The 24573-nt window shown below is 54.4% G+C and overlaps 8 protein-coding genes across 8 annotated transcripts; 5 read left to right on the plus strand and 3 right to left on the minus strand.

The window, feature by feature from the left end:
• Window positions 1–63: 63 nt before the first annotated feature.
• On the plus strand, window positions 64–2748 carry BU26DRAFT_527636 (uncharacterized protein; the record flags this gene model as incomplete). Its single annotated transcript, XM_033830794.1, has 7 exons — window positions 64–89; window positions 376–617; window positions 663–748; window positions 797–892; window positions 964–1634; window positions 1672–2562; window positions 2601–2748. 7 exons carry the CDS (start codon window positions 64–66, stop codon window positions 2746–2748), a joined length of 2160 nt encoding a protein of 719 aa, XP_033689597.1.
• Window positions 2749–3888: 1140 nt separating this feature from the next.
• BU26DRAFT_416169 (lytic polysaccharide monooxygenase) lies at window positions 3889–4995 on the plus strand (the record flags this gene model as incomplete). Its single annotated transcript, XM_033823144.1, has 2 exons — window positions 3889–4666; window positions 4742–4995. 2 exons carry the CDS (start codon window positions 3889–3891, stop codon window positions 4993–4995), a joined length of 1032 nt encoding a protein of 343 aa, XP_033689598.1.
• Window positions 4996–7180: 2185 nt separating this feature from the next.
• Window positions 7181–8230, plus strand: BU26DRAFT_559269 (uncharacterized protein; the record flags this gene model as incomplete). Its single annotated transcript, XM_033832679.1, has 1 exon — window positions 7181–8230. The coding sequence occupies one exon, from the start codon at window positions 7181–7183 to the stop codon at window positions 8228–8230; it is 1050 nt and encodes a 349-aa protein (XP_033689599.1).
• Window positions 8231–9531: 1301 nt separating this feature from the next.
• Window positions 9532–11468, plus strand: BU26DRAFT_559270 (ankyrin; the record flags this gene model as incomplete). Its single annotated transcript, XM_033832680.1, has 4 exons — window positions 9532–9953; window positions 10010–10535; window positions 10603–10670; window positions 10733–11468. 4 exons carry the CDS (start codon window positions 9532–9534, stop codon window positions 11466–11468), a joined length of 1752 nt encoding a protein of 583 aa, XP_033689600.1.
• On the minus strand, window positions 11371–13670 carry BU26DRAFT_514478 (uncharacterized protein). The gene has a single exon (XM_033827846.1). The coding sequence runs from the start codon at window positions 13644–13646 to the stop codon at window positions 11760–11762; it is 1887 nt and encodes a 628-aa protein (XP_033689601.1). The 5' UTR covers window positions 13647–13670; the 3' UTR covers window positions 11371–11759.
• A 411-nt stretch (window positions 13671–14081) lies between these two features.
• On the plus strand, window positions 14082–15463 carry BU26DRAFT_141657 (uncharacterized protein). The gene is made up of 5 exons (XM_033819827.1): window positions 14082–14334; window positions 14382–14422; window positions 14480–14606; window positions 14655–15174; window positions 15221–15463. Exons 1-5 carry the CDS (start codon window positions 14235–14237, stop codon window positions 15339–15341), a joined length of 909 nt encoding a protein of 302 aa, XP_033689602.1. The 5' UTR covers window positions 14082–14234; the 3' UTR covers window positions 15342–15463.
• A 1137-nt stretch (window positions 15464–16600) lies between these two features.
• Window positions 16601–18237, minus strand: BU26DRAFT_537322 (alpha/beta-hydrolase; the record flags this gene model as incomplete). Its single annotated transcript, XM_033831405.1, has 5 exons — window positions 18020–18237; window positions 17885–17958; window positions 17596–17804; window positions 16866–17482; window positions 16601–16799 (listed from the first exon to the last, which is right to left on the minus strand). Exons 1-5 carry the CDS (start codon window positions 18127–18129, stop codon window positions 16601–16603), a joined length of 1209 nt encoding a protein of 402 aa, XP_033689603.1. The 5' UTR covers window positions 18130–18237.
• A 175-nt stretch (window positions 18238–18412) lies between these two features.
• Window positions 18413–21248, minus strand: BU26DRAFT_514481 (translation elongation factor G). Its single transcript, XM_033827847.1, has 4 exons — window positions 20970–21248; window positions 20782–20893; window positions 19534–20706; window positions 18413–19484 (listed from the first exon to the last, which is right to left on the minus strand). Exons 1-4 carry the CDS (start codon window positions 21179–21181, stop codon window positions 18579–18581), a joined length of 2403 nt encoding a protein of 800 aa, XP_033689604.1. The 5' UTR covers window positions 21182–21248; the 3' UTR covers window positions 18413–18578.
• Window positions 21249–24573: the final 3325 nt, after the last annotated feature.

Below are 24573 nucleotides of genomic sequence, written 5' to 3' on the forward strand. Positions count from 1 at the left end.
TCAACGTCTCTTCGTCCCTCACCTTTCCCCCGCTCAAACGACAATTCCGACTCTGCTCTCAACATGCTCTTTGCCCTCCTTCATGAGCCGTGGGTCGTGTGCAAACCCGAGCCCCCGGCCCGCGGCCTGCTCCCGGCGCTTCAGGTTTCAGCACCACAAGCGGTTGGCTCACAACGCTCCATCACGTCGCGCATAGCCGCGCTCTACACGATGCAATATTTGTTGCAACTTCATTTGGCAACCTCCGCGCTGTGCCGCAACGACTTTCAGAGTGCCAAAAAGAGGCGTTCGCTCGCTGCGAACTATCAGCCTCCCTGAGATCCTCTGCGTGTGCTCTCTCATACGTACGATAGCCCGCTTTCTGCCATGAGTGAGAACGTTCCTTTCGAAATGCCGACGGAATCGTTTCCCAAATCATGTACTTGGTTATTCCCCGGAACCGTCAGCTCAGCCGGCTCCTATCACCCAAGGATCGAGGTCAAAAACTTGGGCCACGACCGTTACGCGGATACCGAGTTGGCCTGAGGAAGCCAGACCCCTGAGAAAGCGCAACTGCATCTCCTTTCTGTATACTATCGGGGACGTGCTCCTGGTACTCTTGCCGATCTATTTCATTCGTTGGTCACCCTTCATTTTGATGTTGCAGTATCTGACTCTAGTAGTTCTCGGAGTTGCCGTTACCACACTCAATGGGAAGCGTACGAAAGGAAATGCCTTCGGTCCAAAGGTCGAGTCCGCAATGGATCTAGTGGGTCGGACAGTACTATCGTTCTTGTCCTTGACTGAACCGGTATAGGGTCCTACCATCTTTCTAATTGTCTTCGCAGCAATCAGTGGGCGCAGCATGAAAATGATTGCGCGATATCTTGCTGAGAGAGGATCTAAGCTTAGCGTCAGTCTTCTATGATCCTTTGGTGTGGTCCGGATGCTCTCCTAGGTGGAGAACTTGCTAACGTGTGCAAGACCTTGGAATTACTCATGGCCAGCCAGTCAGTATGGGGTACAGTCGAAAGTCAGGTGTTGATGCAGCGACTCACACTAGTTGGCGCAAATCTCCTTTTTCTCTGGACACTCTCTCCACTCGGCGGTCAGGCATCCCTTCGACTAATGCGAAGAGACAATCGCGCGGCGGAATCATCGACGAAGCTCCGCTATATGAGCATCTGCCCTGGAAGCGCAATGTGGGGGATGGCGACGACATATGAAGAAAACGGGAAATTCGCCGACGCTGCTGCCCTATACAGTGCTGCACTTCTGGCGCCTCAAGCAAGCAAAGTCAGACCACAGGATCCGTGGGGAAATGTCAAGATTCCGAGCTTAGAAGCCTACAATTTGTCTAAGTCAAACTCGGCCGACTGGTTCAACCTCCCATCGCGCATATCTTCGCCCGAGGTATACTCATCCTTGGTGGGCCTTCCATTAGTCGGTCTACCTCCTAATGGAACTTCTAGGTTTACATTGGAGACCAGTTACCTCACCGTCGACTGTGGGCCATTCAGTCAGACCTTGTACCCAAGTAATATATCTTCTAATCCGATGCACACGAACTGGACCAAACTAGAGGAGCTAGTACCCGGTCAAGTCTGGGCTGACAAATCCGTCTGGAATCCTTTTGAACCTCAGAACCGCACGACGTCATTCTTCATTGACACACCGCCCAACCTACCTTAGCATCCAGGATCCGGGAGACGGAGTATACTTGGGTCGTTTCGATGCTTTCGTTGGCAACACCAACGCTTCGGTACTCGACAGGGGCAACGACACCGTTCGTACGCACCGTGGGCTTCTGTATACTTCCTTATACCCTAGCGGCGATTCTGAGAACGGCGACTTCGCCCTCAACATCGGAAGATGCTCGCTAGCTCAGAGCCACGCGGAAGCCATGCTTCGTTGCGACGAGGATTCCTGTGTCACAGAAAAGATCAGAAAGTCACTCTCAGATCACCGCCCGGTCGCCTACACTAGCTTGGAACACCACTTGATCATGTACGGGCTTGCACAGAACTTTCCGCTGGCCGTTTCCTCAAGTGGAGCCTTTAGCAGTGCCACAGAAAGGTTCCTCGCCAACAGCTCCTCATATCCATTTCTGCAACAAAACGGTCACCCAACTGCAAAGGAGTCCTACGTCGATCTGTCCGTTGTTCCTCCGGACGTATTTTCAAGACGGCTTAGCCTGCTTCTCAACACCTACTATCAGCTCAGCATTCGGCCAACAGGATATTTTGGAAGCTTGTCCACAAATTTGTCTCGATACGGCCCAGACACTCTCCCGTCCACCGATCTCAACGCCTACTTACCCGCGAACCTTTCGGCAACGAGCCATAGCATCGAGGAATGGTGGCCTCCTTTCCGAGACTTAGTGCAAGGAACGGATGCACCTTTCATTGGAGCAACGACGATGGGGAATGTTACCACAGTCGAGGAGATATTCGTCTGCGACTTCGCTTGGCTCGCACTGCTTTTCGCATCGTCAACTATCATCTTTATCACAGGAGCGATTGCGCTAATACTTAAGAGAAAGACTGTAGGACCCGAGCTGTTTGGATTCGTAACGAGCATGACGTATGAGAAGAATATGTCAAAATACCTGGGGGAGGAAGCACGCTAGATGCTATGGAGCGAGCGAGACTATTGAAAGACGTGGAAGTATTCGTTGGTGATGTGCATGGCGAGAAGGACGTAGGACACATAGCACTCGCTGCTGGAGTTTCGGTGCGCAAGCTGGAGCGAGGCAGGCTGTATGCATGAACACTAGGCGGCAAAATGACGGAAAACTCGGACCCCTTCGCTTCATCACCCGTCACTAATGACCAGTGCTCGTTGCATCGTCGCGCGTCATGGTGGCTCAGCTCTTCGCCAAACCCGCGGACATTCGACTGCGAGGCTGCAATTTCACAGCCGCATTCCATTGGACCCATATCGGAAAGCATAAGTACACCAATGCGAACTTGGGCAGATGCGGAAGGCTAGAAGGCCTCGAGGTTGCATTGTGGTGGACCTTGAAGGATCGTCTTCGAAACATCCTCTCCGAAGACAGGATGGCAGCCTCACAACGAGCCAGACCCGCCGAGCGACCACCCTGATCATCATGCTGGCGCTTCTCCTAGCAGCCAGTCTTTCGCGCTGCTACGAAAAAGATGTGACAGCCGCAGGTGCGCCATTCGTGATAGGGAGACAAGCTTTCAACGCAGCCGAGGGAAACAAAGTGGATTGACGGCCACGACAGCGCAGCCGAAGAGGCGAGTGGCTCACCAATCGGTCGTTTTTGACAAGGATCCTCTTCGCGGAGGTGCGACCATCTTAAAACATCGAGTGGCGGCCCAGGGGTCCGGATCTTTCTGCGGGCCGTTAAGCGACTCCACTGTGACCAATTACCGGTCGTATGTGCCATCCAAACGAAACCCCCCCTCCAAGGCGAACACCATAGGCAGGCATCGTGGATTTACGGCCTTTCCGTCCAGCCTCATCGCATTAATGTACCTGCATCAAGCCCTTGACCCTGCCCAGCTTTCTTTGGCTGACAGGCTTGGGCGATCTTGGCCCACCCCCGGTTTCACGCGTAAACGCTCGCTCTAGTGGGAAAACTTGCGGCCTACCATGCGTCTGTTTGGTTTTCCGAGTGTCACTCTCGAAACGGTTTCTTAGATTAGGGATCGCCAAAGGAGTCTTCGGTGGAGTGCAAGGCGGTGGGTGCGTTGCTACGTTAGACAACGTATATAAGCGGCTGCCATCACCGCTCAAAAGTCCATCATCACAACACACTCTTTCAACGCTTCGATCTTCTTTCAGCGTTCACGGTGCTTTCTTCTCTACTAGCTGGGCTAGCTCGTTTTTGACTTCTCACACTCCTTCAGATTTCTGTCGTTGCACGACTCCAGCATTATCATCATGTCTTTCCGCTCAGCAGTTCTGGCAGCTACCGCTTTCCTCGCTACTGCCAATGCACACATCATTATGCAGTCACCCGTTCCGTACAGCGTCGACAAGATCGATAGCAGCCCTATCACGGCCGAACAATTCCCCTGCAAGTCTCAGAACGGATTTACTGTCTCGACCATGAACCAGATGGCAGTGGGGGAGAGCCAGAAAATCACCTTCAAGGGAACTGCAGTCCACGGTGGTGGATCCTGTCAGCTCAGTTACACTCAAGACACTGAGCCCACCGCCAACTCTAAGTTCAAGGTCATCAAGAGTATCGAGGGTGGATGCCCTGGCGTGGACGGAGTCAATGAGTACGACTTCACTCTACCCGACAGCATCCCTAGCGGCAAGGGCACCTTCGTTTGGACCTGGTTCTCCAAACTGTCCGGTGCGCCTGAGCTGTACATGAACTGTGCTCCCATCGATGTCTCTGGAGGCGCGAGCGATACCTCCGGGCTCGATGCGCTGCCTGACATGCTAGTGGCGAACATCGCTTCGACCACTTGCGAGAGTCCCCTGAATCACGCCCTCCAGTTCCCGGACCCTGGCACTGTCCTCGCAACTGGCAACACCAACGACATCGAACCACCGACCGGTGATTGCGGCACCACGGGCAGCACTCCGCCAGCATCTTCAGGCGCTGCTGAGCCTTCTTCTGCCCCTTCGTCCGCTCCTGCTGCCGACCCCTCCTCTCCGGCCGAGCCCTCTGCTGCTCCTTCCAACACCGGCGGAGTCTTCGCCCCGGGTGCTTCCAGCGCCGTTCCCACGTCCACGATGACGACTCTCGTCACCGTCACCGCCGCTCCATCCGCTCCAGCAGGGACCGGGTCCTCCCCGCAACCTACTTCTCCCTCAGGCGGTGGCAGCGGAAGCGCGGCCTGCTCTGAGAACGGCGCCATAATCTGCAATGGCACCTCTCAATTCGGTCTCTGCAATAACGGCAACGTAGTCTGGCAACCTGTCGCCGCTGGAACTACCTGCTCCAACGGCACGATCCAGAAACGTGGATACAACGGACGCATTGCGCGACCGAGAGCTGTCGTTCCTGGCAAGGTATTCACACCTGACAACTAGGCATTTGCTTAGGAGTGTCGCATTCTTTGGTGGATGATGGTAGTGTTTGGTGTATATTACTATTCTCCTAGGGTGTCTGTGACCGAGAAGTTTGGGGTTTCTGTTTGTTATTTCATCTTCATTTCTCACGAGCATTTGCGGCGTTGCACTTGGCAGGAAGCATTCTCAAAGCGCTTGAGATGTACATTCTATCACAATATCCACGGACATAGCACCAGTATCGTACATACAAAATTTTCAGGTGCATACTTCAAAACGAAACGCGCTCCCTTCTCTCCTGTCTCACAGTGATCGCGCGACTGACGATCGATTGCCCAGCATTCAAGGAGATATCCTTACACATGTGTACCCGACCACCCCAGCTTACGTCTACCCCTGAAATCCTTACGCAACCGAACTGCGAATCCTTTGCCCCTCCGTCAGAACCCATGTTCACACCCTCGAGCTCCGAAATGAAGGAGTCTAGTAGCCCATCCAATCGAACCGGACCTGCCCACGCCGTTTTCCTTCCCTTTTCGACACCTTGTTTCACCTCGAAGAGGGGTGTTTGGTTCTTCGGCGATCGCTCAACTGCCGCGATGGTTGTGTGAGCCAATTATGAGTCTCCCGAGCCCGCGGACTTGAAACGTCGAAACATCGAAACGAATGAGCGCCCCGGCTGCTCGGCACTCGCCCCTTATCGATAGCCAGTGGATAGGGATGTGCGCCGAGGCTCCGCCACAGGTTGCGTGCGTGTGGCTAGGGAGGTCGTGTTTCGACTTCATGCCATGGATCCTTGAGCAGCTGAGCTTCTCCACTACGCCCTGTGAAGGTGTTGAGAGCTGCATGCGAGTCGTGGCATTATGCAGTACTCGGCCGGACGTTTTCCTCTTCGAGCGGGATACCCTTCGTCTGCGCCACAGCGCATCGTGGCACTTCGGGAGCAGATGCATGCAGTTGCGGAGAGAAAGACACGGACAGGAACACGCCGCAGCGCTATCGATAGGGCAGGATGCGATTTGCCGGGGTCGGCTTATCAAAGGATTGCGCTTCATCATGTGGTAGGACCCGGTGGCACAGCCTGCGGAAGGAAGGCGACAGCCGCGACGAAGCTGTGCCGCTGAAGGTAAAGTCTACCTCACCTGTTTACCACTACTCTCCACATCGTCCTCGCTCTTCTACGACGAGGGTCAGCCGAACGTACGGCGGCCACGTTGAGGCCAGTTGAGAAATGCGAGCTGCCCTATATCTTTGTCCTGCGCAGGCCATCGAGGACCTTACCGACATCGTTCATTGACCCGTATTCCTCAAACACGTCTGCACACGGGGGTCTGACGAGAACCTCTCCGCGATGGACGATCTGCGATGTCATTTGGCTCTCTGACGCATTTCCCAATGTGTCACAGACCAGTCATTGCCCGAAGCTTCTAACACCTTCATACATGCCCTAGCGCAGGACATACCGGAATCTTGTGCGGGAGTATGTCGAGCGTTGTTGATCGGGAGTTCAATGCGGTATGCAACAAGGAGGGTGATCGCAGCCGTTCAGTTGCCCTCCGTGGAGTCTCCCAGTCAACGACATGCTGGCGCAGGGCCCGTGACCGTGCGGCCGCCAAAGGTGGGGCTCCGCTGCAGCTGTTATGACTCCCATGGATATGCTCACGGCAGGCAGATCGCCTAGTAAACGGGTTACTCCTGTACGGAATGGTTGGAAGCGAGATGGGTGTTCGGTGCAGAAGACCGGTCTTCGGTTCCTCAATCTGAACCCGGAGTAAAGATCGCAGATGAGTCAAATGCTCTCAATCCGTTGACGGATCTAGGACAGTCACTCCGACTGAGTAGATGAGCGTTCCATTATTTCTTCGTTCACTACAGTATCCAGTCATTCTGCCCTGTTGACTCGATACCGTCGGAGTCAACGACCTTGGCGTCAACGATGTGAGAGTCAATACTCCCGGAGTAAATGTCCATAGAGTCAGCATCACTGAAGTATAAATCTCTCGCCGTGCTTCTCCTTCCCTTCTTCCTTCGCTTTCACAATTCTCAACACTCTCCAATTCAGTACCATATTTGCACAGATATCCACTTGCTTGAAAATCCATTTTGCCAGTTCCTATTGGTCATACGGCTACTTCATTCCAGCATCTCCCAAGAAATCTTAATACTCGAATTTTACATTCTACGACGACCTCTCTTCGCTTCAGTCATGTCTACATTGGGGAAATTCGACTTTATGGTTATCTATGGCGAGGTAGAGGGTGGCCGCGTTCTCCCTTGGCTAGACGAGTGGGCGAACTTGAAGGACAATGTTCGGAACATCCTGGCGAAGGCGGGGCGGCCAGGCCAACCCGGTCGAGCGGAGACAGCCATAACAGTACTTGGGAGGAGGGTTGGAACTTGCGAGGTGCCGGCGAAGGAAGACGTAAAGGCCATCTACAGTATGTTAATTCCTTCTGCTGCCCTCTGCATGCTGATCTTGCGCTCTAGTGGACTTGTTTCCAACAGCGACCCTAGAAGTGCAAACGGTTCAAAGCTACCGCATACATCTTCCCCCGATGTATCCTTCCATGTCTTTGAACGCGATCAGCGCTTAAACATGTTTGTATACTGGCATTGCAACTGCTCGGATCTCTATCCAAGTGTTCCTAAAGGCACCCACGATTTGCTCCGGACTGGACTTACTACCAATGGTGATATAGCCCTCCCGTCAGCCCAATCGGTACAGTACCAGTCAGTCCCTTCGGCGCAGTACCAGCCAGCCCAGTCGGCGCAGTACCGGCCAGCCCAGTCAGCGCAGTACCAGCCAGTCCCTTCGGCGCAGTACCCGCTCGCGCAGCCTCCAGGTCCAGTATACTGGCAGAACCAATCCGGCCGACCCGCCAACGTAAGCGGGGGAGCAGTAGTGACCCAGGCAACAAAGATACTTCTACTGAATCTTCCGCCCGACATGAGCGCGTCGGATAGGAGATATATCCTCGGGGAGATAAAACCACTTGTCCCCACCAAGTTCGATCGATTGCAGCTCGAAGCGGACTATGACGGCAAGATGTATATGCTGTTCGACAGCCAACGAGAAGCCGAGTGCGCTGCTGAGGCAATCAACGGAAAACCTATCAGGGGATATAAAATTAAAGCTCACTTAGACAAAGACGATGTTGGAGAGATTCCACCCCCTCTCATTGCGCGTGACAGCTTTCCCTTGGACAAAGACGAGGTTGGAGAGATTCCACCCCCTGTTGCGCGTGGCAGCTGGTGATCATCGGCGGCTCTGCGCCATGGTAAGGATAAAGGACACGAAAACCTCATCTCGCTAACGAGTGATAGCACTATGTGACTCCTAGACGCGCTTTAGTCGGTGTCGAGTCCGTACAGCCGGTGGTGGTGCAAGGCGGAGTTGCGACACGCACAAATCATCCTGTGCGCGTTGTCGCCCATCCGGCCTCCTTTCCGGGTACCGACAGATTTTTCTAGTTTCCTTACTATCTAGTAGACAGATTGGTTCTGGGTGTTTCTATGGTGTGTTTCTGTAGAGGAGTTCTGGGTCTGAATTTTCTTTTCTGTTTCTCAAATTGTATTCCATAGTCTCATGGCTGTGGTACTCTCACTCATTACCTCCATAAACTGCACGTTCTAGTGCCTAATGATAAATGCTCGTAGAACCTGTAGCGCTGCTTCACTCTTTATCTGACTTTCTTCATTCCTTCATGTTCCACTGTTCGCAGTACGCCGCTCAAAGCAGGACCGTCCACGGAACTCAGTCGTTATCTGATCATTGTAGGGCTCCCGCACGATCCTGAGTACACGATGAGCCTGTCAAGAGATGATAATCCGCAAACGAGATACGAATCTGCGCAAAGAAAGCATGCTTTCGGTGCATCGTGGTAGGGGCAGCCTCTCATCGCCTGAATACGCGAACTTCGAAGCTCTTCCCTTTCTTCTCGAGAGAGGTGTGCGCGCGGGTGAAATTTGAATATCGAGCTAACAGCCTAACGGCTATTGAGATGCTCAAAAACGCATATTTTGGTAATGGACAGATCTTAGTCCACTTGGGCAACAATAGCGCAGTTGTCGTTGGGCGCGTCGGACCTCGCAGCAACTTGGTCTCTGAGTATGGAGGACCTCCTCCCCTATACCCCGAGTTGTTACCCTGCTGAAGAGCCGCAGCAACATCTGTTTCCAGGACGAAAGCCAATTCTTCCTCCAAAATGTCTAAACTCGAATGAAATGCATGTCAGCCAAGGTTGGATAGGATACGAGAGGCTGAACTCACGGCCCACCAATAGACAGGCAGGCCGAGATCTTGTCATAGTCACCTCACCAGCTTCACTATTTGAATGGCATATTCACCATGGCGATATGCCTGCTCCCGTATTTCGTCGACCGATCTAGCCCTACTTTTGCGCGTGGTCGAGCCTTATCGCTTCTGCCTTTTCCTACCTCATCGTAATCAGGCTGTCTCCACCTTCTTCCTCTTCCTCAAACTCACCATTCCTCTATTCGATTTCCATCCCGTTAGTCCCCCATTCAGCCTGCCTTTCTCGAGAACAGGTTTCCAACATGGAGATAGTTGGCGCTGTAGCATCCATCATAACGCTCGTCGCCCTTGCAAAAGAGATCTCCGCTCTCGCAGACATACTCGTGCGAAACGTCCAAAATGGCCCGGATGAACTTTCCCATATCTCGAATCAGATCTCCCTGGTCTCCTTAGAACTTGACCTGCTCCGGCGCCTGGAGGACGAAAAGGATGACGGCCCTCTACTGACGAATGAAGAAGCGTGGATCCTGAAGCAGTCACTCACCATCGCGAACCACGATATCGCCGCCATGCATAGGGAGTACCAGAAACTGGCCCAAAGCAGGTTTAGAAAAGGGTCTCGGCTATCGTGGGCGCAGTTCGATAGCAAGACATCTAGCAATGCTTTGAAGCAGTTGCATCGAACGGAGGGTCACTTGCTCTTGGTCTTGCAAGTTATCAATATGTATGCACTCTCTGAGGAAGTATCCATGGCATGATGGCGCTAACCATGGACGGCAGGCAAAGAACCGTCCGAGCGCACAACGAGCACGCAAGCCAATCTGCTCTGATCCTAGAGGAGCTGCGGAACTACCAAGCGGAAGTAACTCAAGGCTTCTTAGTTTCGCGCACATGTAAACCGCGTACTGCAGCCTCAACCTTCGATCCCGAAGCCAGCACCGCATTCCGCCACCAGTACTCCTTCGAGCTGCCTCCATCCTGGAAGCCGCTCCTCGGCAGCGACGTCCTCCTAACCACCTCGCGGAACAACTTCCAAACCGCCTACGAGTTCTTCGCTCGCCTGCCAGTCATCACATTCTCGGGGAAAATGGCGTTCGTGCTCTCCTTCACGCTGCGCCACATGTCGGGCCTGTGTCCCAATCTTTCGATCCTGGGCGGCGGGCTGAACTTCGTCAACATCGTGCCGGCGGAAGCCGACGTCGTCGTGGCTTGCGAGAAGGGCGATATGCTTGCCGTGCACGAGCTCTTCCGCGAGAGAAAAGCGGCGCCGAACGATATGACGGATGATAACAGAACGCTGCTGTATGTAAGCAAAGCAGATCCTCTGGGAGAGAGAGAAAATAGCGGTCTATGGCTGACAAGAATTCCGCCAGTACGCTGCTCAAAGCGGGTCCACGGAACTAGTTCGTTATCTGATCAACGCAGGGGCTCCCGTACGATCGTAAGCACCCCTTTATATCGTCCAGAAGAGACGAAGAACCCCACTAACGACTTCCCGCAAAGAAAGCAGGTCCTCGCCGCATCGTGGTGGAGACATCCCGCCATCGCGCGCCTCCTCCTCTGCAACGGCGCCAACGTCGAAGTCTTCGGCGCGGACGGCTTCACCGCGGCATCGTATCTCTACGGGCCTTTCCGCCCGCGCATAGCGCAGACCGAATTCGTCGAGATCCTAGCCTGCAACTCATTCTCGCACTTCAACGCCCAAGACACCGACGGCTGGACCGTTCTGCACCGCGCAGCCGCGTGGGGCACCGCGGCCGATGTACGGGTGTTACTGCAGATGAAAGCGTCGACCAGCCTGCGCACGTCTAGATTGAACTGGACGCCGCTTTTCTGCGCTGTGTGCTACAAGAACATGCATACGTTGCGCGAACTGTGGGATGAGGGGGACGATGCTCAGCTGAAGGAGCAGCAGGACCTGCGCGGCTGGAACTTGCTGCATGTTGCGGCGGGATATGCGAACTTTGAAGCTGTTCCTTTTCTGCTCGAGAGAGGCGTCGACCTGCATAAAGTTAGTAAAGCGACGTCGAGATTCGTTCCGATGCCTCTTCGTGACAAATGCGTCACGCCCACCGAGGTGGCCAGGAGCTGCGGCGAGAAGCTATACGCGAAATGGGTCAAGGCGTTGCGAGACGCTGGACACGAGGTATCCTTAGAGCCCGCAGAAATTGACTGGGACTCGGAGGAAGTCACGGGAGGATTGGGGTTCTGTGAGTGCTGTGAAAGCTGGAATCTTTAACTTGACTGGGCTCTATCGATGAGATATTGATCCAGTCGTAGTCTGAAATTGAGCTGTCGATAGGAGATGTGTATATGCTGGGTATCAACATCCTCACTAATGTTCCCCTCCGAGACATATTACTCATGCGTCTTGTTGGGAAGCCTCCCACATATGCAACCTATTCGTACATTCAATCCTTGATCCTAACAATATCGGGAAGGACGTAATATTCTGTCTGCAGCCGCTATCATCCCAGACAGAAGTGACGTGAGGAACGCTCGGTCGTACCCCGCTCCCCGCAACACATGTCTACACCAAGCTCTTCCTCGGACGCCCAACGGGCTTCTTCTTTTCCAGAATCGCGCCCATCCCTCCCATCACCACATCTGCCATTGGTGTGGAAACCGCGGGCGTCACATCACCGCTCTTAGTCCTCTTCTCCTCAACCTCCGCGTCTGCGCCACCCTCCTTCGGCAGCCTGAACGCTAGATAGGTCTCGTCGGCCCTCCTGCAAGTGTCGAACACCTCATTCATGTATTTATCCACCACATCTGGTGGACGAAGGGCGCGAGGCAGTGATTGCAATATTTCCGGATTGCCACTAAAGACGAGGACGGTGACGGGTTGGTAGAAGTCGACGTCTTTCATATCGTTCTTCTCGTCGTAGTCTTCAATTCGGGGCGGCGGCACGTACGGTGTTACTGGCGCTGGCGTCGCCATCTGAAGCGGAGTTGGGGTAGGGGTGTTCTGGTTCGGCGTTGGATTCCCATTGCCCGCCATGGGAACATTCGGAGTGGCAGATGGAGTCGGGCCTGGGGTGGAGCTCGGCGCGGCTTTCGGGCCTGGCGTCGAAGGCGTGTTTGTCTTCGCTTCCGCCTTCAGCTTTGGCTTCAGCTTAGTGACTAGAAATGAGAACTTGGCTCCTTGATGGTTGGGAAGCCACTCCATGAAGCTATAAGAAGGGAAGTAGAACTTGTCCCCGTTGCCCTCCACGAAGTCGAAGATAAGGGGCCGGTAGGTCTTAGGAGCCTGGTATTGGGGCGCGTGCTGCGCTTGCTGGTACTGCTGCGGCTGGCTATATGTATACTGGTTCGGATGCGGCGGGTGCTGCGGCGGCGCTGGGGTCATTTGCGGCTGATGTGCTTGTGGAGGAGCAGAGCTGTATGACTTTGGGACATTCTGTGGCTGCAGCTGCACCGGTTGTACTGGTTGTGAAATAGGCTGCGGAGGGGGAGGGGCAATAGCGGGTTGTGGTGGTGGGGGAGGAGGAGGAGGAGGTGCTGGCGCTTTCGCCGCTGCCTCCTTCTGCTTCTGCAGTATGTTTGTCAGCTCGCTGATGTGGCCCTGGAAGAACTCGAGCTGTTCTTTGGTGGCCTGTCCCGCGGCGACAATCTTCATTACCGCTTTCAGCTCTGGATCCTGACCGGCTCGCTGGGCCAACATGTGTATGACGGGGTCAGGCGCTGGTGTGGGAGTTTTTGTGTTCGGCGCGGGAGCGGGCGCTTTCGGCGGCGGCGGCTTGGGCTGAGAGGGTCGCTGTTGCGGCGTGTTCGGGTATGATGCTGGTGGAGCATGATTGTATTGGTATGGGCTCTGCTGGTTGTGGTTCGGCCATTGCCCGTACGTGGGCGCCTTCTTCTGCACCTGCCTGACCGCCTCTCGCGGGCCGTAGAGCCGGATGGTGAATGTGTGCGGTTCTATCACCAGCTGTGCCTCTCCCACCAGAGGGAAGTTGCGCACAATTTCCTTCTGCCGCTGAACGTTCTGCTTATCCTCCTCGCTGCGATCGGCCACCTTCTTCGGCGGGGTGAAGAGGGCATGGAACAGCCTGAAGTTCACGCCAGATATCCATACTGCGCGCGATCGCTGGAGGGAGGCGCTCAGCACGCCGCTCTGCTGTATGTCCTGGTATTCCTGCGACGGGAGGTCGAGGGGCTGCGGCTCGGAGAGCGTTGGGAGCGGCTGGCCATCGACGACTCGGATTGGCAACACCAGCTTCGGGGCCTGCGGCTGCGAAGTCTCTGCAGCTGGTGTTGTCGGAGTTGGTTCATCGGCGGGGATGAGACTCGTCCGTTTGCGCTTCAGCGACTTTGCAGCTTGCTTGCTCGGCGTCTCTTTGGGCGTCTCTGGGGGAGGGGGAGCAGCCGCCGCCTCCTCGCGCGTGCGCGCCCTCGTCGACCGTCGTGGCTCAGACATGGGAGGCTGCGCGCGATCATGTGGAGGTGGAGATAATATGCAGCCCGAGTCGCACAGCTTCGCGACTTTACCCGCGCGAGGTTAGCGGTCACGTGACGGCCTCTAGGCCGGCGCCGGCTTGCTGGGTTCGGTAAAGTGCGTTCGGGATATATTTTATGCATCCAACAACACCGCAGCCCTGCAGGCGTCGGAACAGTGTATCAGACTATCGAAGACCCCCTCCCCCCCCCAATGACGATTCGGGCCTCATGTGTCCGCAGTCTGTCCTCCACGCGTCGTTGAAGGCAAGAAGAGAATGAGGTCGAGGCAGCTGTCAGCTTTCTGGGTGCCGGCGCCGTCGAATGCCTGCTTGTTTAATAATGAGGAGGCCTGATCTACGACGCGCATCGTAGACTAACCACACTTCGGGGCCAACGGGAAATTCCTCAGCCCCAGTCCAGCGGACCTGAAAGGGCAATGAGCCTGTCGGTGGAATCCGTTGGCGCGCATTGATGGATCCTTTAAGTCTCCCTCGCCCTGCTAGACGACGGTTATTCGGGCCTCTTCCTCTTCGTTCGCTTTTTCTTCGCTCAGACTGTGGCAACCACCATGTATTTTCTAATAAGACTCGCCGCCGTTGTCGCCTTTTCGTCCAGTGCTCTCGCGACATGCTATTTTCCAAATGGGGATGTGTCCGGCGCAGATACTGGTCAGTCACAGTTCAGACACAAACGATTCGTCTATTGACAGATCTAGCGTGCACCCCAAACTCCATTGTGTCGGCTTGTTGCTTTGACGTATGTCTCCCTGATCGACTTCTCGTCTTAGGGTGTTCACTACTGACAATCGCAAAGGGTCAAGCATGTTTATCGAACGGCCTTTGCGTCTCAGATCCTCACAGCTCATCGCTAGCCCGGCTACACAGAGGCACTTGCACTGATCAGCAATGGAAGTCCGGCAACTGCCCAAAAGAGTGCACAAGTACGCGAAGAACCTCCCGGATTGCTTCCACTATTAACATTCTCCTAGGTGTAGACAACAATGGCGTCCCGGTCTACAGTTGCAACTCTACGAGTACGGACGAATACTGCTGTTTCGATAACTGTGAATGTAATTCAGGCTTCGAGACATTTTCGTTCCAAGGCGCACCCTCGGACGTCTACACCCTCACGATCATCGGCGAAGACTTTACCAATACGCATGTATCTACGACCGCCGCGGCAACATCGACGTCAGGCACTTCCACAGGCTCATCAGGCCCATCCGCTGCATCTGCAACCACAACCGCGACTTCAACCTCAAGCTCTAGCCCCGCCAATAGCGATGACGGCTCCTCATCCAACGCAACTGCCGTCGGCGTCGGTGTAGGTGTCGGCGTGGGCGGCGCACTCCTGCTCGCAGCCGCAGGCCTCTTCTTCTGGCGGCGCAAGAAGCGCAACGACACCGAGAGCAACGCCTACGCCGGCTCATCCAAGAACCCAGCAGAGGCCGCCAGCACGGAGTATTACCCCCCAGCTCAGAAATACGCTTATTACTCGGAAGAACTAAGGTGATTGCTTCGTTTCCTGGACAATTCCCGCTGACTAGCTGACCAGACCATCCCACAGTGCCGCTCCAATGAATGCGCCCCCGTCCGAATTGCCGTCAGACAACTCTGCAAACCCTGCTGAGCTCCCCGCGAGTCCGCCGCCCAATCAGACGGGGATGAAGAGATAGCGGCTATGACTGAGGCTACGAGAACAGGGGCCGATCCCGATGCTTCATCGTTATATTGGGCCACTACCCCCTTGCGAGCGGGTTGCCTGCTCGAAACGACGCCGATCCAAGCTCAGAGTTCAGCTGGACATGACCTCGCGCCGAAGCGCCTTTTAAAGCAAAAGAATTTCATCAATCGCTGGATGGAACTGGATGCGCTCGTCTTAGCGCCCTCTCAACAGGTGTATGGTTTCTGGCAACATCTATGCATGGCGCTGCGACAGAGGGTCCTCCGTTATACAACACCACTTCTTTTCATCCTGGAAGCCATTTCTCCAGCGAACCTATCTATTTCGATTCTTCCATCTTCACACAGTACGCTGCTTCACATTTAGATAGTTTAAACATACACATTCCAACGACAATCACGACACACGTTCTTCCGCCATGTTCGCACCTTCATTCCCATTATTGGCATAGCCCAGCTGTCAGCAACAAGCAAACCTACTCACAAGCTATCTGCAGTCATCCCGAGAGAAGTTGAGATCTGATCATCGCAGTCGCGGCTGGGATCGATGATCTCACGCATCACATTGCTAACCCGATCAGGCTGTTTGGAAAGAAGCTTCGCCCCCCATCTATCCACAAAAGCTTTTTTTTGCCTTGTGCGCGGACTGCTCAAGTGCTTATCATCTAGAGTGTAGTCGTGAAACTCGGGCTATACAGCGAGCTGCAGCGTAACGCTTCGCCTGGAGTCTTGATTCGCGTACGTGCCTTGAGACTAGTCGAGCTATCGCATCGCATCGCGCAACGAGCAATTTAACAGAAACCGGCGCTGACTAGATAGATAGCGTTTCGCGTCTGTGGCTTCAAAAGCTCGATGGTTGAGTAAAATGCGGAGGCCTGGCCGGGGGTGGGATGTAGCGACTGGGATGCTGTAACTAGTCGCGGCTTAGTGCTGTGCGAGGAACGAGGACAAGCAATTAACGGCCGGTCGGGGCGGGAAAAGCGGGTGTGTGAGATGGAGGGGGAAGTAGGAGTTCAGGGTTGCGGAGCTGTGGTGGAGTTTAGCAGGGGGCGAAGTCATGTGTTTGCGTGGTCGTTTTGCTGGCCTAGTTTGATAGGGGAGCTGTGTCAGCGGAAACTATCTTTGCTCTTCTAGAATATGTCGTTTCTAAGTACATAGTCAGCCAGCCAGCCAGGCCTGAATGCACAATGCGCTCCAATGACTACGCCTAAACCTATTACGCACTCTAAGCACCCCCTATCCCCCTATCCCCTTACTCGACATCCAAACCCACACGGAAGTTCTTCTTCTTGAACGCACGCCGCACCGCCAATGCAACCTGCGACCAACCCACTAGCTCATTATGCCCTCCATACCTCACCACCTCCAACTCCACACTGCGCTCCCCCGCCGCATCCTCCACCTTGCGGTACGCAAAAGCGCCGCGCTTGACGCGCTCGCCGCCATGGATGCTCCTCCTCTCTTCAGTCGATGAAACGCCTTCTTCGGCCAGCATCGCAGATTCCAAAAGCGCGTACAGTGATTCTGAGAGCCGGAAGGTGATGTGCTGGTCGTTGCGGGCATGGAGGAGCGAGAGGCGGAGAGGTGTTTTGTTTGCAGATGTAGCGGAGAGGAGGGCTTGGAGACGGGGGAGGGTGGGCCAGTGATCGAGGATCTTGGAGGAGAGGAAGTTTGCGATCTTTGGATATGGACGCAGAGGCGAGAGGACTGGGATGATGCCCGAGATCTTGTGCGTCTGCAGCAGTTCGCTCAGGGTCGTGAAAGGCGCTACTAGCACAACACCGGCGAAATGCTGCGGTGAGGCGACTGCGGGCTCTGGCTTGACGATGTCGCTCGGGAGCTGCTCGGACTCTGGATCTGTGAAGAAGAGTGCAGAGGCGGCAGCAACTGCCGTTCCTAAGCTCTGGCCGAGGAGTACTGTTCGAGATGCGGGATGCTTGAGGTCGTTCAGGATGTAGGAGATGAGGGAGATGCTGTCGGTGATGAGTCCAGACTCGGTCGGAATGTGAGGCGGGTTATTGAGAGACGATTTGCCGAAGCCCCGGTAGTCGCAGGTGAGGAGGTGCGTGTGCGGGATAGCGGCTACAGAGCGGTAAGTCGAGGGGCGCCAGCCTTGGGCTACGTGACCAGCATTCTGAGAAGAATCAGCATGTATTCTATTCATCAATTGACGTATGAAAGAGAATAACGCCACTACCAGGCCGGAAACCGGGGGTTGGATGTCAAGATAGAAGACCGAGTACTTACCCCATGAAAATTAACCACAACCCTACTCTTCGTGTCCTTCATCAAGAACCTCGCTCCCACCGTACCCTCCAACCCATCCGCCACACCGCCCTCACTCTTGTCCACAATCTCATTCTCATGCTCCAAATACACATCCAGGGGAAGCACGTGCCAACAAAAGAGCTTCTCCCCATCACTCGTATCGAGCCAGAACGGCTGGACTTGGCCCTCTGCATCTCACAGTCAGCTTGAACCGCCCCAAAAGAAATTCAAATAAAGAGTTAGTGAAGATTTCAGAGGCAGAACGTACTCGCAAACCCAAATTCCTCCGGGTTCGACACATTATGCCAGAACCCCGAATGGATCTTATGCATGTATAGCGCGCTGATCCTTACGTTAGCGCTTCTTGCAAAGCAAAAGTAATGGAGATATGGAATGGCCTTACTGTCGCTGAAACCATGCGTTCAGCAGACCGAGCATGAATACGGCATAGAGGCCTCCCAGCGCGGCGAGGAGCCAATAGCTCTTCTTCAACATCGGATGCAAAGATACCATGGTTGATGTTCGCTCAACTCCGTGTTTTCCGGTTATGAGATATCCTCAGCAGAATTTCTATATTACGGATTGAGTATTACAGGGCTTTTCATTAGGAATGGGGATGAGGGAGCGATGGAAAGGCGTTGAGTTTCGAGGGTGGCAGTGAAGATAACTCAGGCGCTAGTCCGAATTTGGAAGCTAGGAATATCATGCTTGGCGTCTTACATTTCGTCTCTTGAAATGGGCCGTGAGGCCTCGATATCTATGTGGCATTCAAAGACGCATTGCAGAGTGAGGACGCGTATATCTCATTCGTGACAAAGCCCTTACAATGTACAATATACAGTATGTTACATTTCAAAGCCTTCTTATCGCCCAAACATCCGTCTATATGCATCCCTAGCCCTTTTTGGGTATTAGCACGAGAAAGTTCCAACTCAGCCTGCCCTACTATCATTACCCTTCTCCTATGAGTTCCTATCCTTCTGCTCCTTCTCATACTTCGCAATCAGCTCCTTCTGCAGTTGCGGCGGGGCAGGGCTGTAATGGCTGAATTCCATCGAGAACTCTCCCTTACCTTGCGTGCTGGCCCGAAGCTGCGATGAGAAGCCAAACATGCTGTTAAGACTGCAGTCCGCATAGACTGTGAAGTCTTCGGGGCCAATCTCTGTGTCATTGATGACTGAGTTACGCTTGTTGAGTAGCCCGACGACGCTGCCCTGAAACTCGTTTGGCGCGGTGACAGTAGTCTTCATTAAGGGCTCCAGCACCTGAGGTGCACCCTGCATGAAGGCTTTGCGGAAAGCTTGTTGTGTTGCGTTCTTGAATGCCATTTCGGAGGAGTCGACGGCGTGGGTAGCACCGTCGTTGATGATCATTGAGGTACCCAAGACTCTGTGGCCGAGAAGAGGTCCTTTCTGACAGGACGCCATGAAGCCCTTCTCGCAAGCGAACAAGAATTTTTCTGAGATGGTACCACCAGTGATCTGTTCTTCAAATTTGTTCTCCGAAAGCGACTCGCTAGGCTCCATCCAGCCAACGACGCGGGCGAAGTCTCCAGAACCACCAGTTTGCTTCTTGAGCGTGTGGTCGAAGTTGACACGCTTGGTCATTGTTTCTCGGTATGCGACTTGAGGCTGACCAGTCTCGCATTCGACTCGGTATTCTCTTCGCATGCGCTCAACGTAAATATCGAGATGCAGTTCGCCCATACCTGAGATCACAGTCTCCTGAGACTCCGGGTCTACGTGTACTCTGAAAGTAGGGTCTTCGCGCGTGAAGCGGTTCATCGCTTTGCTGAAGTTGGGTGTGTCTTTCGTATGCTTCGGCTTGATGGAGAGGGAAATGACGGGTTCAGGTACGAACATGGACGTCTAAATGGCGTCAGTCCAAGCATTTGCACGATTGACGATTGCAACTCACCATGGTGTATCCTAGCGCACCATCTGTGAAGGTGTCTCCAGAGGCGCAATCAACACCAAATACAGCGCAGATTTCTCCGGCACCAATCTCTGGCACTTCCTCCATCTCGTTGGAGTGCATGCGCACAATCTTGGGAATCTTGACCTTCTTGTCTGACCGGGCGTTGAACACATTCATGCCCTTTTTCAATGTGCCCTGGTATACTCGGATATAAGTCAACTGTCCAAAGTTGCTCTCCTCGAGCTTAAAAGCCAGCCCCACGAAGGGTAGCGAGTTATATGATACTAGCTTGACCGGAGCCTCCTTTCTCTTCTTGTCCAGCGCCATGTTCTCGACTTCCGCGGGGTTGGGGAGGTAATCGCAAACGGCATCGAGCATTGGTTGGACTGACTTATCAGCCAACGCAGAGCCCATCAATACTGAGGTGAACTTCAGAGAAATCGTAGCTCTTCGGATAGCGGCCTTGATCTGCTCGGGTGTTGGCTCTTGCTCGTCGAGGAAGATTTCAGCAATCTCGTCATCAACATCCGCCAGTGTCTCAATCAGCTTTTGCCTCTTTTCCTTGCAAAGCTCAACCAGTTCCGCCGGTATCTCATCTTTCTCGACGATAATCTCTCCCTTAGCACCCTCATTGTAGATGGCCTTCATCCTGATGAGATCCACAACGCCCTGGAAGCCATCCTCGCGGCCAATTGGAACTTGAATAGCTGCAGCGGGTATACGGAGCTTCTGGTTGATTTGGTCAACCGCTTTCCACGGGTTAGCGCCCATGCGGTCCATCTTGTTGACGAATGATATCCTAGGAATATTGTATCTCCTCATTTGTCGATCCACCGTAATAGTCTGACTCTGGACACCGCTGACAGCGCAGAGGATCATGACCGCTCCGTCGAGCACCCGCAACGCTCTCTCCACCTCGATTGTGAAGTCAATGTGGCCAGGCGTGTCGATCAAGTTGATGTGATACCTCTCGTCCTTCCCGTCTTCCTTCTTTATCCAGTCGCAAAAGGTCGCCGCAGACTGAATGGTGATGCCCTTCTCGCGCTCGAGGTCCATGGAGTCCATTTTTGCGCCGACGGCATCTTTACCACGCACCTCGTGTATGCTGTTGATACGACCGGTGTAGAAGAGAACGCGCTCGGTCGCGGTAGTCTTGCCGGAATCAATGTGTGCCTGCATTCATCTTTCTTAGCTTTCCTCAACGGCTCTTACATGTTGCGTATGCGGCTAGAGGGGATGTCTCCTTACAGCAATACCGATGTTCCTGACTCTAGCCAATCTCGCTGCTTCGATAGGGTCCAGATTCTCGACGATAGTTTCTTGTGATAATGTACTCGGGTCGGCGGTTGCCTTCTCCATCCTATACGTCCGAATTAGCACTCAATCGCTCTCCGCAAAACGATGCTTGCAGCGTGCGATCTGTCTGGGACACTCACACTACTGCAGCAGCAGACTGCCATCTCCTCTGCGCATATTCCCGTTGGCTGTTTATCCATGCATCGGTTTTTGTGCCGCTGGTAAATCCCGTACGGGACACCGCGGCGGTCGACAGAGCGCATCGCGAAGGCGCTCGGGACGCGGTTCGAGTAGAATTGCGGAGGCAGCTCGCAGCGAGCGATTGCGCCCGAACGAGAGATTGGACCCTCATCCCAAAATATAGAAACGAGAAGAGCAAGAAAATGAGGGGACGACACCGAGGTCTGCTGCTGTTTGATGTAGCGCAGGTCGACACCACCAGAAAAAGTTGAGCATGGATCATCGGAGGTTCGGAGGTTCGGCGGAGAACACGGTCACGTGCTGACGTGAATGCTGACCTCGGGACGGAACCTTGGCTTTCAGCGATGAATCATGTTGCAACCACCGATGAAGAGTGCAAAACAATGCGAGCAAAGACATAGTCTATTGATTGTCCACCTAAGCTTTCAGCAAACACAGCCACAGAGTACAGTAGACCTCTGGATTCTGTTGAGTTGATACGCCAGCACAGTATACAAGCAGCCATATCGACCCCAGACCTTCAAAGCAGAGAAGCACGAGAACCGTGCATGATGAAGTCTCCCCAATAACACCTCGCAATGGTCATGAAGCTCCCCAGTCAATTTGCTCCAGAAAATGCTGATATCAGAAAGGTAGGGAAATAGGAACGCTTAGAAAGGTAAGGAACTTGTCAGGTATGGAGATTCCGGGCAATGGCCCAAAACAGGGGAAGCAAGCATTTCAGACCACTATGGAGACCAAGCGAGTCTTGCCCATCCCAAGACGGAATGCGCCAATGAGCCCCGGCTAGCGAATGGCCTGGCCTCCGAAACTCGGCGTCTGCAACTCGACGGTGGAAGACTCTGCCCGCTCGACCGGGGTCGCTGCTCGTGCCGGCTCCTTCTCCACGGCCCCGTTGGTAGCAGACTCTGCAGCTGTTCGCTCCATATTGACGGACGTTTCACGGGCTTGTTCGGCGTGGACAGCTTGCTCCTCGGAGTGGCCATTGGTTACGGCTCCTTTAGCTTTCGATACGACCTCTTCGACCTTCTTCTTGCCCTTGGCCACAATGTTGTCGTGCTCCTTCGGCTTTGCGGGGGCTCTAACAGACGGTCCTCTTCGAGGAGGAGAAGTAGGCTTCTCATGTGTCTTGCTTGCACTGGCTGCGGTCGGTCGCATCATTCGGGCCAGAAACCCTTCATCTGAAGCACCTTTGGTCGAAGCGCGGGACTCTGGTCGCTTAGAAGTCATAGTAGATGGAGCTAAGGAGGCTCGGGATGGCTGCTTATGAGCGGTGGGAGCAACTTTGGGCGCAGGTCGTGACACAGTGGAAGGCTTCCGGGCAAGCTTTGGGGCAGTAGCATCCTCTCCGTGCTTTGCGGCCGAAGACGCGGTGGGTGCAGTAAGATGAGACGGCAACCGGACTGGTCGGGTGGGCGACTTCGGCCTTGGCTTCTTGAAACCGCCTGGAGATGTAGTTGTGCTATCTTTTGGAGCCGGAGCCGAAGTCGTTGGTTTCGGAGCAGCGGGTTTCTTACTTTCAGTAACGGCCGCTTTGGTTTTAGCGGCAGCGATTGTGGTCGTTCCAGTGGTTGCCGTGGATGGTCGCAAGGACGCACGGCTAGTCTTCGGTGCCGGGCCTTTAGCAGACTCCTTTGGCGCCGTAGTCTTGGATGGTGCTTTGGTAGGCGCGGGAGATTTTGCGGCGGAGGGAGTAGTTATAGGGCGCGGAGTGGTAGGGGTCTTAGGTACTCTGGCAACACTAGGCGATTTCGGAAGCGGGCTCTTCGCAGAGCTAGCCTTGGCGGCAGAAGCTTTGGCTGTCGATATGGCAGAGGGTTTTTTGGCCGCCGCTTGCCCGTGCGTTGCCGGTTTGCCATTGGCTTTTGGTTTACTCTCTTTAGCCTTTGGTGTCTCAGGAGCAGGTCCGGTGGCGTTTGACGGCTGTAGAACCTCCGTTGGTGGGGGCAGCGCCTGGCCCCCTGACACAGCAGCTTCGTCCTTTAGGTCTGCCGGCTTCAGAGATGCCTCTTCTTGGACACCAGTCACAATCTTATCCGGATTCTGAGCCGGCGCAGCCACGGGGCCGGCATGCGTGGACTTCTGCTCGGCCTTCTCAGGAGTAGGCGATTTGACTACGGCTTGCGTAGCAGTTTCCTGGGCCTTGGACTGCTCCGCCTCTCGGCCTACAGGCTCGGGGAAGTCAGACCCTTTCATTATGCTCCCAAGATTCGGCATCTCGCCGGCTGCTTCGCGGATCGGCGGTGGGGCTCTGGAAGACTCTCTTGTCTCAACGGCCTGCTCTGGGATAGTCTCAGCTACCGAGCTGCTCTTCTCCCGCTGTTCTTTCTCTTCACTGACTACCCTCTTGAGTTCTGTAGGGACGGCCTCCCCCAAGTCGTCGCTAATACTGAAGCTTTCGCGGCGGTGTGCGGCGGGGCAGTTGACACTGGTGCCTTTGGAGGCCCCCAGGTCTTTTACAATGTGGCCGCTCGGCTCGACGGATACGAAGGATGCTCGGACTTTGGAGGTCGGGCGACTGGCGCCGTCGTTGGCACCGTTGCCTGCTGGGGAGCGACCGCGGGGCTCAGGAGAGGAGGCGGCGTTTTGGTTCTCGAACATGGCCCGCAGGTTTCGGACGCCGCTGCTTGCGCGATCGCTCATGGCTGCGACGGGACGGACAATCGTTAGTTGAGAGCTCGGAGGTGGTGGGCTGCGCAATGGTGTTGATTGGGGAAGATGAGGGCAAGGCAACGTGGGAAATGCTGGAGAAGGTAACCGGGATCAGCTGAAACGCGTCTCGGTAGCTGCAATTTTGTTTACAAGCAAAGACTGTGTCGCGGTTTCAGGGTTAATAAAGGATATATGCGACTCACAACGGCGGCCTTCTTGGTGAACTGGCGAGCAATGCTTGCTTCTGCACTCGCAGAGGGTAGGAGGGAGGAGGGAATGTCCCCTGGGCGCCGGTTGAGAAATCACTTGGGCACCTCCGACCCCAAACGGAGGGCCAAGCCTGAATCGATAGCTCAGCCAGGCCACCACCAAACGTCACACTGGCGAAAGCAAAGTCACGAACCGCGCGTGGACTAGTCCCTCATACCGCAGCACGACGGAAGAAATACGCAGCGCAGTCGAAGGCCTCCAAGTCTTATATAGATACCATGTCTCTCGCATTCAATCGCTCGTTCCTCGCCTGTGAGGAAAGGAGAACATTTATTTGCTTCGGACCAATTACATCCTCGCACAAGGGCCTTTTTTTCCCGGCGCATTTCATGATGGCAGCCAATGGGGGCACGCCTCTTTGACACAGCTCAAAGCGCCTTCCTCTTTTCGGATCCGCTGCAGAACTCAAAGTAGCGCAATATTTCCCGATGATCAAGGTGACAGAATGTGGTGGGCAGAGGCATATTTATATTGAAGCAAGAAGAAACAAACCCTCGTGACGTTCGTGAGAGCACGTTTACGAATTCCTTGAAACCAGCGATGTGCACCATCGAATTGTTACGCCCATCTATTAGGTATCGCTCAGACACCTTAGAGAGAAGTGAAGCTAGTCTGGCAAAG

This window comes from Trematosphaeria pertusa (assembly GCF_010094035.1).
Source record: "Trematosphaeria pertusa strain CBS 122368 unplaced genomic scaffold BU26scaffold_2, whole genome shotgun sequence".
Taxonomy (NCBI): domain Eukaryota; kingdom Fungi; phylum Ascomycota; class Dothideomycetes; order Pleosporales; family Trematosphaeriaceae; genus Trematosphaeria; species Trematosphaeria pertusa.